This window comes from Euphorbia lathyris, chromosome 9 (genome assembly GCF_963576675.1).
Source record: "Euphorbia lathyris chromosome 9, ddEupLath1.1, whole genome shotgun sequence".
Taxonomy (NCBI): Eukaryota; Viridiplantae; Streptophyta; class Magnoliopsida; order Malpighiales; family Euphorbiaceae; genus Euphorbia; species Euphorbia lathyris.
The window spans coordinates 36280465-36301295 of record NC_088918.1 but is presented as its reverse complement, the minus strand read 5'-3'; the positions used below and the strand labels follow the sequence as shown (position 1 = coordinate 36301295).

Below are 20831 nucleotides of genomic sequence, written 5' to 3'. Positions count from 1 at the left end.
TTCTGATCCCACAAACGCTTTGTGCTGATTTAGAAAAAATGATGAATTCATTTTGGTGGGGTCTTGAGGGGCAACAATCGAAGGGTATCAGATGGAAGTCTTGGGATAGACTATGTGTTCCTAAGAAGTTTGGAGGGATGGGTTTTAGGAGGCTTCATGAATTTAATTTGGCCCTTCTTACTAAACAAGGTTGGAGACTTATGACAAATCCTAACTCCTTAGTTGCTCGGGTTCTTAAAGCCAGGTATTTTCCAAACTCTGATTTTTTGGATGCACGGGTTGGGAATAATCTCAGTTTCATTTGGCGAAGTGTGGTGGCTGCCAGATCGGTGCTTGAGTCTGGTTTGCGTAGGGCGGTTGGGAGTGGGACTGATACTTTTATCTGGAAAGTGCCTTGGTTACAAGATGTTAATCCTTGTATTGAAAGCTCATGTCCGAATGGTTTGGAATCCGCTAAGGTGGTTCAGTTGAGATGTATTGATTCTAATCAATGGGATGATGATGTTTTGAGTGACTTGTTTTGTGAAAGGGACCAACGGTTAATCCGAAAAATTCCTATCTCGCTAAGTCCGAAGCCTGACAGATGGTTTTGGTTGTTTGAAAAGAACGGGGTTTTCTCGGTTAAATCTGGTTATGTTCAGGCTGTTGGTAACAAGGTAGGGCCTCATCTCGGGGTTTCAATTGGTTTCTGGTCTTCAATTTGGCGCTTAAGGGTTCCGCCGAATGTCCAGAATTTTATTTGGCGTGTCGTCTCTCATTGTCTTCCCACTCTGCAAGTGTTGCGATCTCGGTTTGTGCAGGTGTCTGATTTGTTTCCAAGATGTGGAAGAGGGGTGGAAACACCATTTCATGCATTGGTTGATTGTGTAAAGGCTCGGGAAGTGTGACATTTTTCTTTACTTGGTGATATTAGTGCTCTTTGTTCGGATATTTCTATGTTCTGGAATCATGTTGCTGCTGTTCCGGATTGTAAAGTTAGAGAGCAGACGGCAATGGTTTGTTGGTCCATATGGAATGCGAGGAATGGTTTTGTCTGGAACCAGCGTTGTATTCAGTCTGGAATGGTGTTTAGTAGGGCGACGACCTTCCTATCCCGATGGAGACAAGCTCGGATTAGGGATGATTTTGTGTCAGATGTGTCTGTCACCTCCTTAATTTGGGTTCCGCCTGCTGCTGGTCTGATAAAGATCAATGTCGATGCAGCGTTGTTTGCTGCGACACAGCAGGTCAGTTTTGGTATGTTGGCGCGGGATGCGGAGGGTGGTTTTATTGCTGGTGCGAATGGTTGGCTAGACTGTCCTTTGGATGCTCTACAGGTGGAAGCAATGGCGTGTAGGGAGGCGTTGTGGTGGGTTCAGTGTCATGATTGGAGGTATGTTGTAGTTGAGATTGATTGTTTAGGTGTTAAACAGGCTTTGTCTAGCTCTATTAATGCTTGTTCTTATTTTGGTTTTATCATTGATGATTGTAAGTCTCTTTTACAAGCTTTAGAGTCTTGTTCTGTTAGATTTGTGAGGCGTTCAGCGAACTTGTCTGCTCATGTTCTAGCACGGGTGATGAGTTCTTTGTCTGGACCGGGAAGTTGGGAGTTTGTTCCCCTTTCCTTCTTGATCGATTCGTTGATTCCTTCTTAATAATAATTGCGTGTTTTCTTCAAAAAAAAAATGAGAAGGGCAATATGGTAGAAGAGGGGGCGGTAGACCGAAATTTGGGTGCGGTGAATAGTAATACCCATAAGAAAACGTACCCGATAGAAGAATCACACCAACGAAATGAAAGAGAAAAACAAAAGTAAAGCGAGCGAAAAATGAAAAATAGTAAGATAATAGGGGCGTTGTTAGTAATTTCCCCAATAATAAAATGGTTGGTCCATAAAAAGCCCAACTACATTTCATGCTAAAGAAAAGAAAAAAGAAGTTTATATTCCAACTGTAAAACATTGACATATTGAGTATATGCCTTCGCCTTCGCCTTCCCTTTGAAGCAAGGAACCATCTTCAAATACATACAAACTAAACATCTCCTCTTCTCTAACCCCCAATCCTCCATGAAATGGGTATCAAGCTTTTCGCAATTTTGTTCATGGCAACCTCACTCCTCCTCTCCCTTTTCTACATTCCATCTAAACTAACCACAACCACACCCATTTCCACCACATTCACCCCTAACTTCACCATGTTAACGCAACAGAAATCTTACCCAGTTTCATTTGCTTACTTAATTTCTGCATCTAAGGGCGATTCTAAGCGGGTAATTAGATTGATCAAGGCTCTTTACCATCCAGGGAATTACTATCTGATTCATATGGATGCTGGTGCGCCTGATGCGGAGCATCAAGCAATTGAGAAATTTGTGCGTAATGAAGCAGTTTTTGGAATTTTGGGTAATGTTTGGGTCATTGAGAAATCAAAATCAAATGTGGTCACTTATAGAGGCCCTACTATGCTTGCTACTACTCTACATGCTATGGCTATTTTGTTGAGGACTTGCAATTGGGATTGGTTTATCAATCTTAGTGCCTCTGATTATCCCTTGCTCACTCAAGATGGTATGGTGAGTGCCCTTTTTGTTCTTACTAATTAAGCTTTAATTAATGTCGAATTGGATCCAATTTGCCCCCAAATTTGAGATTTGAGTTAATGTTGTGAACTGATTTTGTTTGCAGATCTAATTGATGCCTTTTCTGGGTTACCACGAGATCTGAACTTCATACAGCATAGCAGTCGCCTGGGATGGAAACTGTAAGAATCAATTTCCACTTTCTCTTTTGGGAATTAGTATTCCTTTTACCCAATATGTTGCACAAGACAAAACACTTGTATTTAGAAACGTTTCCGCGTTTCATGTCCGTTTCGTGTCAGGCATTTTACTTATTGTGAAAAATATGCTCAGGAATAAAAGAGGGAAGCCAATAATCATAGATCCAGGGCTTTACAGTCGCAACAAATCAGAGATTTGGTGGGTTATTAAGCAGAGAAGTCTCCCAACTGCCTTTAAACTCTATACAGGTTTTTCTTCCATTTTTTAACTCTTTCTTTTGCTTCTACTAGACTAGCAATAGTGTCTAAACTCCACAAAATGAACTCAATTTTATCTTTTTTCTATGGCTTAATACATCGGCTTTCTGAACTTGTAGATTGGTCCCATAATAGTAGATTGGTCCCCATATCAGCAGCTCCCAAAATTTGTTTATTGTGTAACAACTAAATGTTAAAGCTATAATACTAACTCGGATTAAGGTGCAAAAATACCCCTAACGTTTTGGCCCTAACGTCTAAAATGGTGCTATTTTACCCCTAATATTAGTAGCCAAGATCAAATTTATAAATTTGGTGAATTTTTTGATTTTTTTTGTACAATTCATACAAAAGTCAGTATATTTTTTATTTTTTTCACATCCCGACATATGTTTGTGATTTGTTAGTGAAGTGTAGATGACAAGATTCATAAACGAGAAGACAGTTGATGAATTATTTCTCAAATTAACCCAATTTATCATTGTTAGGGGTAAAATTGCTCTTGGTTTCCAACGTTATGGGTAAAATTGCACCATTTTAGATGTTAGGGGTATGATGTATTAAGTTTTTTTTTATTAATATTATTATTTTATGATGGGTATACATAATTGTGCATATGAGTAGCATGTGAAATCTCTGAATTGGTACATGGTACTTAGCTTAAGGTTTTAAGTCTAGTAATTAATTTCCTTTTGGGGTTTTCAGATTGCTACTCTTTATTTGGAAGTATTTTCACATGTTCCCTACTTCTTCATAAAACCTCTGAAAAATCCTAAACTTAGAACATTTTAACCTTTTTTCCTATACCATAATGTAAAACATGAAAATCTTTGGCTTTTAATCTAACTAAATCCAGAGATTAATCCACTTAACACGGGCACGATTATCATTTTTCCATTGATGTGGTGGAATATACAAATCATATAACACCGGAAACTAATTTTGATATTCGTATTTCCAATAATTTAGTTATATTCATAATCCCTTATTTGCTACAAAGATAGTAGTTGATAAGACATTAGGCCTAATTAATGGAAAGATGAACAAACTCTTAAGTACAAACCTTAGAAGTAAAGTCACATTTGAAAGATAAAGACCAACTTGTAATTAAATGGTTAGTTAGGAAGTCTATTTGCATATTATCCCATGTTTCCTGAAAAAGGTATGATTCAATTTGAGGAAGCTAATTAAAAAAAATGGCAATTATATAAGTAACTTTCAGTTTGCTGTTGTAGGATTGGATTGTGTGCATACGAATGCATACTTATATATATGTGATGATGCTATATATCATTAGATCTAATTATCAACCCACGATCCACCATTAGTTGAAAATAAAGCAACAACTCCTTTACTTAGTAAATTATTAATATGAGCTTATATTTCTACAAAAATGGTAGATTGAACTATAATTTCTATTATGAGAACAATATTGGCCTGTTGTGTAGGATAATGATAAAATTAATTTTTTTAATAAGTTTAGGCATCAATCTGGCCTTTATCAATTAAGAGCTAAAACGTGTAAAAGTAAAACATCAAGGGTTAAATGTGTGAAAATAGTAAACTTTAGGGATTTTGGGAACTTGTGTGTCATTGTCTGAAGTAGGGATTATAATAGGTTTATCAAGCCACCAAACTTTAGGGTCCACCATTGATTGAAAATAACTGAAGAAGTCCTCACAGCTAAAATATAATATTAATGGAATGGCCGGCAAGGATAATCATTTGGAGATTAGATTTGTAAAGAATTCGTTGGAGGGGTCTAAGGACAGAAAGTTGCACATGCCCAACCCTGATTCATTATTGCTGTTTGGGAAAAGCACGTGCTTCTCTGCTTGTACGGACGACTTGTTTAGATCTTGAATTTTAAGATTAAGGAACAATTAATTTAAAAATCATCTCTGTGCTAAGCTTAGCATGTTTTTACATATTAAAAAAAAAATGATAGAACACAACATGGTTTTACGTTTAATGATAGAAAATGCACTGCACCTGATACTCTCATTAAAAAAAATAAAGTATATGTTAATGCTAGGCCCAATGCATTGATAAAAAAGGTTGTGTTTGATTAAAATTTCTATCTTCGGATCTAAAACAGACGTGGTTTGAAGGTTTTACCAATAAAATATTAATTAGATTATTAAAATTAGGAATTCATCATTGATGCTTTTCTCTTCTAACTTTACGATTCAATGCAAAATTTCTCTTTTTTCTTAATTATTATAGCTTAATAATTAGAATTATTTGCATTAATTATTAAACCTCTCTCTTATCACAAATAAGGGTAAATTTAAGAAAATATTATCAAGAATGTATTAGTAATACAAAACGACATATAAAAAGGAATAAATTGAAAATATTAAAATGACATCTATTTTAAACCGGGGGAAATAACAAATAGATACTGATAGCTATTTCGGAATAAAAATCAACTAACTCCTATCAGTAAACAACTAATTACAACAAGAAACAATATAAATATGAATAGCAGAACAAACCTACTCTACTCTAAGTATTGAAATTATTGAATGATAGAATAAATAACGAAAGTAAAATACTTAAAGATACGAAAAGTTTTTTATTTTTTATTTTTTTTTGTGAGAAATGATAATATAAAATACTTTAAAGAGTATATAAATAATTTTTTATATAAAATATTATTATTGGTAATGTTTAACTTTTAACTTACATATTTGAACTTGTTAAATTAATTAATTACAGTATTTGACTTAATTTAATTTTATATTTAAATTATGTTATGAAAAAAAATTTAAAACTGTGAATATTTAAACTAGAGATTGGCTTGAGAAGTGAACTAGAGATTTCGAGTTCGAGTCATAATATATGTAAAAAAAAATTAATCGAAGGAACATCCACCTAAAGATGTCTAATGAGTAATGAATCTCAAACTGAACAATCGGATAAATCGTCAGAAAATTTAATTTATCAAACATGATTTGAAACCAGAATTGTATTATGTTTCTGAAAACATGTCAAAGAATCAATTGTATTGCTTACGTTTTGATGATTTGGATAATTGGATGAAACAGGTTCAGCTTGGACAATATTATCAAGATCATTTGCAGAGTATTGCATAATAGGATGGGACAACTTACCCAGAACACTTCTCTTATACTACACAAACTTTGTATCTTCCCCTGAAGGCTACTTTCAAACACTTATATGCAACTCTCAACACTACAAAAACACTACAGCTAACAATGACCTTCACTACATTACATGGGACACTCCTCCTAAGCAGCATCCCAGGTCTCTTGGCCTTAAAGATTACAGAAAAATGACCCAAAGCAACCGCCCTTTTGCTCGTAAGTTCAAGAAAAACGACTCCGTTCTCGACAAGATCGACCGCGAGCTTCTAAAAAGATACAACGGACAGTTCAGTTATGGCGGTTGGTGCGCAGGGAGTGGGAATAGGCACAAGTCATGTTCAGGATTACAGAATGAAAATTATGGGGTTTTGAAGCCTGGTTTGGGCTCAAGAAGGCTTAAGAGTCTGTTGTCTAAAGTTGTTTCACAAAACAATTTTATTAAACGACAATGTAGATGAACAATTTTCTCAACCTTACAATAAAGAGTGAGTATTGTAATACTAATTATTATATATTAATAGTATTGAATAATTGTTTTTGTAAAGAATGGGGATAACTCCATCAAATCATATTTAGATCAAGAAAAACCAGAGAATCCGGAAGTGGATTATCTATCATTAATAGCACCGGTTCAATTTGCATCTAAAAATCCCGAAAATGTGATTGAATTGGAATGATGAAATTGAAAAACCAACTTCAGTTGTGCCCTTTAAGTAATGCAAGATCTGTTTTAATGTCATCGAATATGCAGTCATTTAAAAAAAAATATATATATATATCTAAGCGTGTAATCGTTAACAGTATCATGATATTGAGTAGGATCCACCAATACATCACCAAACCGATGGATTGACATGCATTGATATTACACGACGTGTACTCATATGCATTTTGACAAGCAAGTCATTGATAGATATGTTTTTGTTGAGACAAAACCAGTCCTGTCAAAATGTTTTAATAACTTCAAAAGGAAGAAAATAGGTCAATGCACCAAGATTTTGAATTGCAAAATCATTTTGTAAAACCCGAAAGAGATGCTAAAATTTGTAACTAAATTAGTAATACAGTAAATCTTTTAAATAATATTTTTTTCTAATTAACTTATATGTGACACATTTAATTGTTAGTATTTTAAGTAATCATATTTTTTTTTGTAATTGTGTTAGTAATACAATAAATATCTTCGATATAATTGATGTTTAAAGAATCTGAAGTAACAATAAAATCAATCTTTTTAAATTTTCGGTAATATATGATTAAAATTGATCAACATGAAAACGTTAAAATTAAATTTAAAGTACTTTATATATTAGACTAAATTTACACTCATAAAATGTTAAGAGTTAAATTTTGCTATTATCCCAAAACACTAAACATGATTCCTCAAAAACTGTCCACAATATTAGCCTCTAAAGTTTGAAAAATATTTTTCCAGATCACACTTTTAGGCCCCGTTTGTTTGGGGGAAAATATTCTGCAGGAAAATATTTTTTCAATTTTTCAGTATTTGTTTGGTCAGGAAAATAAGTCAAAGGAAAATAAGTGGCAAGTCAATGGAAAAGCAAGGAAGAAATAAGGGAAAATGTTTTACCATTTTCAAAAGGGTAAAACATTTTCCCCAAAACATACGCGTTCAGAGAAAAATTGGGAAAACATTAAAAAATATAAAAATATGAAACACGAAAAATATAAATAATATGAAAACGTTACAAAAACACGAGAATATGACAAAAAAAAACACGCAAAAAACATGAAAAGGTGAACAAATGCGAAAAATATAAAAACGCAAAAAAAAGCAAACACTTGAAAAAACACAAAACATGAACACGAACAAGAGACAAAACACGAAATATACAAAAACATGAAAAATACAAAAAACACAAAAACGTGAAAAAATACGAAAAACGCGAAAACGCGAAAAATACAAAAACACAAAAACATGATAATACGTGAAAAACGCGATAAACATGAAAAGACGAAAAATGCAAACAAAACATGAAAACGTAAAAAACACAAAAACGTGAAAAATACGAAAAACATGAAAAACATGAAAAAAACGTGAATAAATCAAAATGCGAAAAATAAAAAAAGCAAAAAAAAACGTGAAAAGGGAAAAAACCGAAAAACTGAAAAGCTAAACATGAAAACACAAAAAAGAAGAAAAAATGCAAAAAAACATAATAGCGATAATAACACGAGAAAACGTACAAAAAATGTTGAAAATGTGAAAAAATGTTTTCGTGTTTTTATATTTATTTTTTTCAAATTTTTGTGTTTTTCAAATTTTTTTCCATGTTTTCATTTTTTAATATTTTTTTACTTTTCGTAATTTTCGCATTTTTCCACTTTGTGTGTTTTTAATAAATTTTTACATTTTTTTTTGTGTTTTTTCACGTTTTTCCGTTTTCCATATTTTTCAGGTTTTCGTGTTTTTAACTTTTTCGTGTTTTCCACATCTTTTCACGTTTTTTGTGTTTCGTGTTTTTTTACATTTTCTTGTTTTCATGGGTTTTTTACATTTTTTTCTATTTTTTACGTTTTCACAGTTTTCCACGTCTTTACATATTTTTTGTGTTTTATATATATAATTGAAAATAAAAAAAATACAGAAAATCTATATTTAGTGGTTGGAAAATATTTTCCAGTGTTGTAGCCAAAATACCGGAAAATATTTTCCAGTGTTGTTGACAAACACAGAAAAATATTTTATTTTCCTGCATAATATTTGTCCTGTATAAAATTTTCCAGAACACAGTATTTTCCTCCAAACAAAGCCTTAATGTCTTTTCCATGTTTTTGTCGCATTTTCTTTTCCAAATAATAAATGAATAAACATTCATCCTATGGTCCTATTTGGTGGGTGGGTTGTTTCTACAACGGTCATCTAGCTTAGCTTTTACCTTTAAATGCACAAACCAGCTCCACCGCCCCCATTAACCAAATAACGGTCACTTTTCCCACTTCCATTCCAATTTTTGGGATTCTCTCCAACTTTTCAAGCTCAAATCCAATTTAATTAAATTATTAAATAATTAATAAATAAACAAATTTTCTCATACAAAGAACGACAGTGTGTTAAAAATAGAACAACAAAAAAGTTCCCAATTACTTCACCAAGAAAGTGCGCCATAATCTGAGTCTATAGAATTTGGTCGGACAGCGAGGGTAATCGCCGGAAAAAGTTGACCGGAACAGACGGCATGTCGTCGCGGAACCTTGGATGACGGAAATAATAAAATCCAGAACCCAGCACAAACACCTTAAACGGGATCACATAAAATAGCAATGCAGCAAATAAGCAAACTACCACAAAAATTCCAGTAGCCCGTGGGTCCCTCCAATTAAACAATGCCTCTAAACGTTCCCCTTGAGTTGCCGCATCACCCAACAATGTCTGGGCCCGCCCCGATAAAACCCGCAGCCTATCGTATCTGATACGCACCACATCAGCAGATCGTGTGGTAGGAAATCCATCAAACTCCTCATCAAGCTCATCCGGCCCCACAGCATCCACATAGGATAGTCTTGGGTCCATGTTACGTGGGACCCTCTGTCGATACCGAAATCTCAATACTAAGATCAAGAAGGCGTACATGAATAGAGTGGGGAGGAGTAGATGTGGACATAGCACAATTGCCACTAGCAACACATGAACTATAATACTTGTTGGTGTGTGTACCCACGTGCGAATTTCATCTATCCAACGTGCCAAAGTAGCCGCACGTGTGAGACAACCCAGTACTCTAGACCAATTGGCCTTGCTTTTCCTCATGCTCCACATATGTGTATCACTATCTATCATGTATTGAACCACTTCTTGACCCAATGCCGGTTCAGACCGGCCTAATCGAACCGTCACTATCCGCATAGCTGTATGTCGTAGTATATCTTGTTGGGCCGGGCCTAATGGACGTACATAATGCATTCTAGGTAGGACCGGAGTGGTGTATGCTTGGATTAAATTTATCCATGACGAGCATGAAAATCTAACCGCTATCTCAATTTCTCCCATTTTCTTAGCTCCACCGGGTAATAATACGGTAAGTGAATATGAATTCAAGTACACACGGTTCGTATCAAGAGTTGATAAACGTATACGTATTTTTCCTACTCTTATATCTTTTCCTTGGTTGTATCTTCCATTGTCGAACACACCTATGGTAAGCACGGTGCACGGATCATATACATCCCACGTGTATTGCTCGTTCCAACGTGGATTAAATCGATCAAGGATTGTACGGGTTCGAACCCATTTGGGCCCATATTTAGCTACCACGTAAGCATCAGTTGTCCCGCGGGTCCCATCCTTGGTTTTCACTGGAAGCAGATTAGTGGCCCCTCGAATTCCAACCTCTAATAAGCCGATAGGATCCTTGGCTAACTCTTTAGCCGCAGCTCGAACATCACTGGTTACATGGGCTGCTTCATCTAGCACGTGATAACCACCTTCTAAGCATACTCTCACGTGTATTCTCCCTGTGTACGGCTTGTTCTCGTCGCCGACCAAATTAAACCACCGTGACTTGGCTTCCGTACGATCATCTGTCCGCCGTTCTACACTTGCCATTTGTATTTTGGAATGGCCCACAGGTTGTCCGCTGGTTACATCCTCCACTGTGAGTGACAAAAATGGCTCAAACGGCTCAGCAGCCACAAAAACCAAATCCTCATTCCACGTGGGATTAGCCGAGCTGGAGGAGGAAGAGCCGACAGAAGTCCTACCCGTTTTGAAATTTTGTGGGCCAAGTTGTGCCTTAACAAGCAGCTCATGATTCCGACCCTTAGGTTCGGTAACCGAAGCTAGCTGCAAATCCTGGGTTTGGATAACCGTTAATCTCAAATACCAAAGCTTTGGTGACAGATACACCTTGGCTCGGGTCTCCGGAATCAACCCGCCTGAATCCGACTGCCAAGCCTCCTGAAACGCCTCATCGGCCTGAGTACCGATCCAAATGGCCAGCATGACGTCATTTCCTGGCGACTTCTCTGACTCTAAGCTGTACCATTGAGGAGCCAAAGGACAATCTTGTGGTACTCTCTTTGGTACCTCCTGCAAATCAAACGACACCGTACCAAGACAACTCTCAGTTTTCTCTTCGTTCTCTTTCTTCTCCTCTCCCCAAACAGAAACCTCCAGAGAAGCTGAATTCAATCCTTCTTTGTCAAAAGCAAAAACCTGATCCCAGTCTTTGTTACTTTCGCATTTCGTCTTGATGCTGTGTGTGCCGATTACAAGCTTTGCATATAATGGAGGATTAGAGTCAGAGTTTCCTCTTTTGGCCTTCACTACGCGGACGTATAAAAATGGCATCCGATCTACTAAATCGTATGCGCAGCGGCTGCGATCCAGTGACCGGAGCTCAAGGCCGCTGATGGCGAGATCGGAGCTTTTTCCTACGTCTGCTGCCTTATCCTTGTCCTCCTTTGAGCTCTTTTGGCTGTGTGCCAGTGGTGGATTCTCCACCTCCGCTGCTGCTGGTGGCACTGAAGGAGGTGCTTCCTCAGATTTTTTTGAATCATTTTCCGGCGGAATTGGTTTCTCCTCTTCTTTTTTAGCTTCTGCAGGGGACTCTGTTTTTGGCGGCTCCTCCTCTTTCTTCTCTTCAGCTTTGTCTTCCTTCTTCTCCTCCTGTGGTTTTGCGTCGCCCTCAGGTGGCTTTTCCTCCGCCGCATCAGGCGTAGCTGCTTCCGGCTTTTGTTCAGATTCAGGCGCAGGTGGATCTTCATCAATATAATAAACTTTCAACCCGACCTCTCCCTTAATCTGTGAAAACACACTTCTCTTTTCCAACGGATAGTAAATTAGGGTTTCGGATCCGGCTTTAACAAATCCAGTTCCGGCGATTTTGACTTTACCTAGAAAAGTGCTTCTTTTGACCGTCTTCTTATCATTATAAACATTGATCTCTAAGATCTCCAACGGCATGGACTCGGAATCGTGAACCAGAAATTCAAACTTTTCATCCCATTCGGGATTAAGATCTCTGAACTTAGTTTTGGTCCTCCGGCGCTGTCCATCATAGTCTACAATAGCATAAGCACTTGCAGTGCCTTGACCATCTTTGGGCATTAGATTTTTGGCGTTGCAGACTTCAACAATCAGCTTCCTAGTGCATGATGCATCCGCCATTTGGTTCGTTAAAGAAAAAATTCAAAATATTGATGATGGCTGCTGTATTATCTATGAATTTAGAGAGAGAGAGAGAGAGAGATTGAAATGAAAATGGATGAGGGGTCAGGTGGGGTTTTAAAGGTCAGAAGGGGAGCGTGGACACGTCAATGTAAAAGCTACTACATAAACTTTGACAGAAATTGACAGAAACACATAAACGTTTAATTAAAATAGTAAAAGCTACATAAAAAAATATTTAATTAAAATAGGAGAGACAGAGGACATAAAAATCAGGTGGGATCACATGTTCATTGTAACTATATATTTATATTTATATTTATTACTGTATGATGTGTTGGAGCTAAGTCTAAGGTTAATGTATATATGCAATGCATGAGCAGCGTCCCTGGTGCAAAAATATTTATTTTTCGTGAGTTATGGCCAATTCAAAACTGATTTGATTATGTTTAATTACTTAATTATATCATTTGCCGTTTAATTACGTTTTGCTGGGGTGCATATTTTTGTTAACTAATTTGATTAGTTGTGTTTGTGTAAACTTATTTAGTAAAATTTATCTTATTGCTAATAGTTATTTATGTAAAATTATAAATAAGGATATGATAAAATTTTTATTTAAAGTTAAGGGATAGCAATTAGAAATAAAAATATTCTTTGAAAAGAGATGAGACATAAGCTAATTGAAAAAAACTTTTAAAACAAGTTTTTTTAAAATTAATTTTTTAAAGGGTCAAATACATGAGGGGTGAGCAGAACCGAACCGAAAATCCAAAGACCGAAAAAACTGAACCAAAAAAACCAAACTAAACTGGATCGAATTGTATTTTGGTTTGGTCCCAATTTTTAAGATAGTTTGGTCTTCAGCCCGATTTGGTTTGGTTCGGTTTAAAACCGAACCGAAATACAATATATAATTTTTACTTTAGAATTTTAAATTAATTAACTTAATTGTCACGACAGCCTCAATATACACTAGAATTCCTTGAACATGATTCATCTTTATATATATAAGAAATATTATCCCATTTTTTAATATCAAATCCTTCTTCACTATTTTAAATTTGTGCATTGATTGTTTTGTTGGATTAGTTCTAGACTTGAAACCATTTCACCTATTTTAAATGCTTGGTTTGTATCCATGATCAAATAGGCTTATGAATTGGTGAAACAACTGATCACAAAAAAAAAATCCATTGATTTTCTTTCTGTGTGCTTAAAGCTTTTAATTTCTTGTACAGATTGTTGTGTATTAAAATAGCATGAGGTCTTTGATACTTAGTTCGGTCCAAACATGAATCGAACTGAACCGGATCGAAATAATTCGGTTCGGTCCAAATCAAACCAAATTATAATTTGGTTTGGTTTGGTCTTAAAAAATACAAGTAATTTGGTTTGGTCCAATTTGGTTCGGTTCAGTTTTTGGACTGAACCGGACCATGCTCACATGAATATCATAATTAAGTACAAAATTATAACTAAATCATATCACCAAACTTAATTTTTAATATGTCATTATTTTCTATACATTATGATTTTACGAATTAAAATATAAATTGAATATCTAATATTGTTCTGATAAATAAAAATAAATATTTTTTATTTATACAATCCATCTACGGATTATCTTTTTCATCTCATTCACTCCCCAATCCATAGTTCACATAGTCACAATGCACGCATATCTCCCTCTCTGATGTTAATCTCTCCAACTCATCATTGATCTGACGTCCTACTCATAATAAAAATTATAATTCTTTTAATAATTAGAAAACCGAAATAGAAGGTTAACCGGTCAAAATAGTTGGTTAACCGATTAGTGGTTAATTGAATTTAGTGGACTAGTATATGGTTAGTGTTTTTAAAAAACCGATCAAATGATTAACTGGCCGAATTAACTTTAATGGACTGGTTAACCGAGCATGTACATCCCTAACTTTTTGAATGAGATTCAAATTTGCATTTAACTTTTTTTTAGAAAATATAAATACACATTTTATATAAGAAATAAATGTTTTTAAGCTAAATAAATAGTGCTATTACAATTACTTTTTAAAATAATTGACTTTTTAAAATTGCTTCTTATTCAGAAATTACATGTTTAAAATTATCACGTGATAGTAAATAAATATATCTTTTATTGTTTTTTTGTCACGTGATTATCATATTATACGTGAAAGAGTTATTTACAATGTGGTTGACATGTCTCTATTCCAACGAGTTGTTCTCATTGGATTGATTAGAATCATTTTATTAAACCAAAAATCAAAGTTTAATAACTATATTAAAACAAAATGAAATTCATTGATTTTTTTAATGCACGTAGTGTTGATGTGCTTGCGGACATCGTAATCCACCCCTTATAATAGTGGATGAATATGTCCATCCATTCATCTTCATTTACATGATTTTGGTTGGATCCCGCAAATGAAAAGATGTGTATCTTTTTCTTATTGTCATGTCAAAACTAGAAGTGAGCATTGATTTGGTTCGGTTTGATTATTAACCGAACCGAACTATCGATTAATCGAACCAAAATAAGCTATTTTTCAAAAATCAAACCGATCCGAATATAATTGGTAACCAAATATTAATTAATCAAAAAAATTCGGTTCGATTTGGTTTACCAAGCGAATAACTAAATATGTGAATTTCTAATTTAAATGTTTAAAATTATAAATTTTTATACAAGAAAATAAATTTCTTTATGAAAAAACATTGTAATTTTTTATAAATTTGAATTTAATTAAAGTTAACATTGATTTGGCAACACGTACATACACTTGGTTTATGGAATATAAAATAAGATTATGATTTTTTTTATTTATATATAAAGTTCAGTTCGTTTTCGGTTAAACCGATATTTTTATGAAATAACCAATTACCAAGCTTCACCTAAATTAAAACCGAACTGAACAAGAAAGTAAAAATAACCGAACCAAACTAAGTTTCGGTTTGGTAATTGGTTACCGATTATTTTGCTCACCTCTAGTTAAAACTACCTCGTTATAGACTGAATATGAGGAATAGAAAAAAAATGCGACAAAATTATTTTATTTTTTATACTTCAAGTACTAAAAAGCTAGTTTCGCTATTATCTAAATTTCAGGATGAAATTTTAGAAGTATATTTGCATTTTCTAAAAATATTAAGGTAAATTTAGATTTTTTAATTTTTTTAAAAAAATAATATGATGGGTGAAATTATAAATTTACAGTATTCTTTTATTGATATCACCTAAATATAATGTATGTATATGTGTGTTGAGGGGGGGCCTGGGGAGCCCGGGCCCCTCCGGCCGCCGGAACCACCATGGTCACGAGTAGTTTCGGCCCCCCAAATATTAGTGTATATAGACTCTATGTATTAATATTTCATTGTTTAAAGGTAGATGGGATGATTAAAACATTTGCTTTCTTTTAAAAGGTCCTAGGTTCAATTCCTCATGACCTCAATTTATTTTAGAAAGTGTTTATTTATTTAAATTTTATTTTTCAATAATTATAAAACTATGTTACCATTATTAATTAATTTATTTATTTTGATAACATTCTTGAACTCATTTTTATTATGTTTTTTCCATTAAAAAAATTAATTTCTTATTTTTGAGACTCATACAACTTAATTTCTAAATTAAATTTTAAAATTTTAAAAATAAAAATAACAAAATGTAAAAATATTATAAATTTTTTAGAAACTAGTATTGAACTAATAAAAAAAATTAAATATATCCCATTACGTGTTAGGATTGTCCAAAATTTAAAATTGCAATATTTTGGACCTATTAGGTACTACATAAATCCAAATTTCTAATTTTTTAGGCCTGTTAGGCATTCCTAAATCTAAATTTCTAATTTTTTTTGGCTTGTTAGGTCTCTATAAATCCAAATTTCTAATATATATTTTTTTTGCATGTTAAGCCTCCATGAATCCAAATTTCTAATTGTTTTGGCCTCTTAGGTCTCCTTAAAATTGGTTCTTGATCATTCAAATTATAACACGCATATATACAAAAAAATTAAACAAGTTCGATTTAGCAAAAAAAAAAAATTCCGAACGCATGTGAAAAATCGGCCCCTCCAACCGGCTAATCCTGTATTCGCCACTGTGTGTGTCCATTTGAAACAGTATTGGAGTAAATAATCATCGTGTATGTACCAATAAAATAGTGAATTACTATATCAAGCCTCAAATTCCCAACTCTTGTCCCGTGAAAGGACGAAAATACCCTTTTACCAAATTTGAAAATTCCCAAATCCTCTCAAACTCTCTAAACTCTCTTGGATCAAATCCGGACTAATTTATCAACGGAAACATGGATTGGAAGAGAGACGACAAAGGAAAAGGACTAATGTTACGAAATTCTGTTTGATTTTGTTGATTTATGGACGTTTTGTTTATTCCAATTGGATTTTTGAGGGATTCAGATTCGTGAGGTGGGGCGTGAGGCTATCACGCCTCCACCTCTGGTGCGGCGTATGAATATCACGTTGCACCATAGGTGGAGGCGTGATAGCCTCACACCCCACCACATGAGACGACATGATATTCATACGTCGTCTCCTGTGGTGGGGCGTGATAGCCTTACGCCCTCACCTATGTGAGGGCGTGATGGCCTCACGCCCGTGTGGGCAAAATTCAATTTTTTTTTAAATTTAATTTAGTTTTTTCCCTTCTTGACACGCGGGCGTGTGGCTATCACGCCCTACCGTGCGGTCGAGCGTGTGGCTATCACGCCTCACCGTGTGGTCGGGCGTGTGGCTGTCACGCCCGACCACACGGTGAGACGTGTGGCTATCACGTCCGACCACATGGTGAGGCGTGATAGCCACACGTCCGCATGACGGAAAGGCAAAAAAATAGCCTTTTCCCACCCAAAACCATGAAAAGGCATTTTCGTCCTTTCACGGGGCTGGGGGTGGGAATTTGGGGCTGAATATAACAACACCCATAAAATATCTTAAGAATCCGTTACGGAAAAGGACCCTCGATTTCACATCTAGAATTCAGGATTATAGTTTGAGCATATTACCAAGGGCGGAGACAGGGGGCCTGGGTCCCTCCGGCCGCCGGAACCACCATGGCTATGAGTAGTTTCGGCCCCCTGTCTCCACAAAATTTAAGGTTGTGGTGATTCCGGCCCCCATGCTTTCAAAAAAATTAGTTCTGGTGTTATATTAGTATTCCAAAATTGGCCCAAGTCCCGTTAAGTCCTCTCTAAGTTCAAATTTCTAAATGCCTGTTAGACCCTCATTAAATCCAAATTTTTATTTTTTTTCATCTATTAGACCTTCTCTAAATCCGAATTTTTTCTATTAGACACCGATTTAGCAAAAAAAAAAAAAAAAAATTACACACTACGTGTAAAATCGATCCCCCAACCGAGCAATCATGTATTCGCCACTACATATTACAAACTGTTTAAATTACATTCGTAATTCAAGAATCAAGATTTGTTTTCAAAGGAATTTAGAGTACACCCCTTGCACCGACTACCAGATTTGTCCTCGGCACACCATAATCAAAACGTGAGGTCACAGTCAAGATAGATAGACACCTCCATTGCAATTCTTGCTTAGTGCTGAAGAATAAAGAAGAATTGCATTACCATCTTTTCCTTTTCTTTATTAGCAACATGCTAATTGAAAGTGTAATTATCTCTGCTAATCCAAAAGTTAAAGTATTATTTAAATTATAGTAGTGATTGTAAGAGATTAGTATAATAAAGTAGATGAAGATTCTCATAAAATTCAGTTAAATTTGGCACCTAGCTTTTTGAAATACAATCCTCTGCAGAAATGAACGTTGCTTTGGTGGTTTAGCAAGTCAGATACAGATTCCATCTAAGTTTATAATTTAATTAATGCAATTCTCAGACATAGATGTTTCCCCTTTTGATTCTCTTGTATTCCGATGCTGATACTCTCTCATTTAGTGTACTTGTTTTAATTAATAACCACAACCACGTGTTCATGTTGTTTGCTTTAACTAATTCAGCCTTCCTCCCAACTCAAGTTGTCCTCTTCGATTTTAATATCATTTCATTGTTTATACAGGATATAATAATTGTTTTGGGGTACATAGGTATGTGGTATGTGTTCTGGGATCGGATTTGGGCAGTATAAATCAAGCTTAGGCCCAGTCCAGCTAGACCTGCTAAGTCCGTCTATTTTTTGGACGGGTTTGAGATTGACTAAAATAGCACGGATCGGCCCAGCCTGGTCCACCTATTAATATTAACTAATTAATCTATACATTTGTATATTAATTATTTACTTTTAAATATAAATTTTATTTTTTATAATTAAAAATTATGTATATATATTTAGATGGGTTTATATGCGTTGGGCTTGAGATTTGATTTTTAAATCCGAGCCCACCTAAATTTATAGTGGACCGAGCTGGGCTTGGACTGAGTTACATAAAAGCCCGATAGACCCGGCACATGGCCATGTCTACTTTAAGGTTGCAAATGGGGTAGGAATTCTCCGTTTCTGTTGGGAACGGAGATTCTCCGATTAGAATCCTTGTGAAGCGAGAATGGAGATTGTTTTGTTTCCCGCAAACGAGAACAGAATAGGTACCTACGCTGTCACATCCGTGTCCTTAATTTTAGTTATTATACCCTAATATTAGATTATATTATAGTTATTTATTGATTGGAGAGTTAATTGGATATTATGGATATAGTTTGGAGGCCAATTTCATATTTTAAGTGTAAAATTAAAAGTTTAGTGTAAGTTTAAAAGGAAGTTAAAGTTTAGAGAGACTAAAAGAAAAAATATCCCTTATTGGAACCTAAATCCCAAAAATCAAGACATGCATTTCCGATATCAAAAAGGAAAAAAAAAATTAATACATGTATTTTATATAAAAAAAAATGGGATCATGTATACATTTTATTTGAAAAAAATAAAATGTGTCATGCTTGTAGTTATTTTAAAGAAGTGAGCCATACACACATAATAAGGTTTATAATATATATATATATATTGGTAACTAGTTGAAAGAAAAAGAAGGAGAAGGAAAGGCCTCCTTAAATTATATTTTTATTATTTGGATATTGTATAAGGTTTTATGTTCTTCTCATTTTCAAATGGGATTACAATCTAATTGTGGAAGATCGGATTCCGGATTTAGATTGAGATTCGGATTGTGTCTTTCGTCGATTAATTACCGAAGTAAGTAATTTATCAATTACCCTTTTATGATTTTGAGTATATATACATATATGTTAAGTGATCTTTATAAAAAATTATTTCTTAAAGTGAATATTTGATTTTAAGATGGTTAAATTAGTGTTTTTGATAACTTATGATTCATGAAATAAAGTTCTTATATATATGATGATTTATGTGCTTATTTTTAAGAAATTGAAGGTTGGTATTAATAAGTATATTAATACATGATTTATGGGTGATTTTAGTACAATAATGATATATGATTAAATATTTTGAAAATTAATTGAGAAATCTGCTGATAAATTTTATGATGTTGATTTATTAGTTATATGTTTACATATATTTCTGATTTTAAGTTATATTATGAAATGATAATATTTTTAGTATCCATCAAGAGTAATCCGGATAGGTGACTTTAATTAAAGTCCGTATTTAGTGAGAAATACGGCATGTGTACACAGTTGAAAGACCTATCGGGTATGGCAAAGAAGTGTTGAGTAAGACCATACGGGTTAGACAAAATTATGAGATATCTCGATTCTATTATATTGTGGGGATTGATACATACGGGGATTATCTCTCGGATGGATACGATTTATGAAATATTTATTGAGATATGATTTATGAAGTATTTATTGATATACGATTTGTGATGAATTTATTGATATACAGTTGATGAAGTGTTTATTGATATACGGTTTGTTAAGTATTTATCGAAATACAATTTGTGAAGTATTTATCCAAATACGGTTTATGAAGTGTTTATTGATTTACGGTTGATTTGAGTAAATGGTTAATTGCAAACCTATTTATTTTGTATAGTGCTATTTTGAACACGAGTTTTATCTTAAGTAATTTAATACAGTGATTTACGTTTTGAATACGCTTGTTATTTTGATAAATGATAGCAAGCTTGATATTTTTAAGTTGCAGATTTTGTTAAAAGTATCATTTGACTATTTTATTATGGTTTAATCCATAAAATGCTCATTTTTAAGAATATAATTTTATAAGAATATAAATTTTATATGATACATTTTGAAAATTTAACTATAGATATAGTTATTTTGAGTATAATTAATTTATGTAGTTGGTAATTGCTTAATGAGATTTTTGTCTCACGTTTTTAATGTTTGAATGTTTTAGGTGAGAAAGTACAGGATATAGAGAAGATTACCGACCGATTAAGCGATAATTGAAAGTTGTGGCTTAATGTTAGAATTATCATTAGAACTTTAGTATTTCAATTGTAATATAATGGAGTTGGTAAATATGTTGAGGTTCTTGAATGACAAATGTAGTAGGAATATGAATTTATTTAGAATATATATGTAAGAGGAATGCCTAGAAAAGTGATATTTATGATATTTAGATAATTTGGAGACTTTTAAGT

General features: G+C 34.0%; 2 protein-coding genes across 2 annotated transcripts; one reads left to right on the top strand and one right to left on the bottom strand.

Moving 5' to 3' along the window:
- Positions 1-1922: 1922 nt before the first annotated feature.
- On the top strand, positions 1923-6610 carry LOC136207034 (beta-glucuronosyltransferase GlcAT14A). Its single transcript, XM_065998278.1, has 4 exons — positions 1923-2548; positions 2666-2741; positions 2893-3008; positions 6068-6610. The coding sequence occupies exons 1-4, from the start codon at positions 2053-2055 to the stop codon at positions 6583-6585; spliced, it is 1206 nt and encodes a 401-aa protein (XP_065854350.1). The 5' UTR covers positions 1923-2052; the 3' UTR covers positions 6586-6610.
- A 2523-nt stretch (positions 6611-9133) lies between these two features.
- LOC136206823 (multiple C2 domain and transmembrane region protein 14) lies at positions 9134-12342 on the bottom strand. Its single transcript, XM_065998004.1, has one exon. It carries the CDS (start codon positions 12255-12257, stop codon positions 9267-9269), a length of 2991 nt encoding a protein of 996 aa, XP_065854076.1. The 5' UTR covers positions 12258-12342; the 3' UTR covers positions 9134-9266.
- Between the last annotated feature and the right edge of the window lie 8489 nt (positions 12343-20831).

Coding starts and splice junctions, on each gene's coding strand:
- LOC136207034 (XM_065998278.1), top strand. CDS start 2,053: ATGGGTATCAAGCTTTTCGCAATTTTGTTCATGGCAACCTCACTCCTC. Junction 2,549..2,665: donor TCCCTTGCTCACTCAAGATG/GTATGGTGAGTG, acceptor TTTTGTTTGCAG/ATCTAATTGATGCCTTTTCT. Junction 2,742..2,892: donor AGTCGCCTGGGATGGAAACT/GTAAGAATCAAT, acceptor AAATATGCTCAG/GAATAAAAGAGGGAAGCCAA.
- LOC136206823 (XM_065998004.1), bottom strand. CDS start 12,257: ATGGCGGATGCATCATGCACTAGGAAGCTGATTGTTGAAGTCTGCAAC.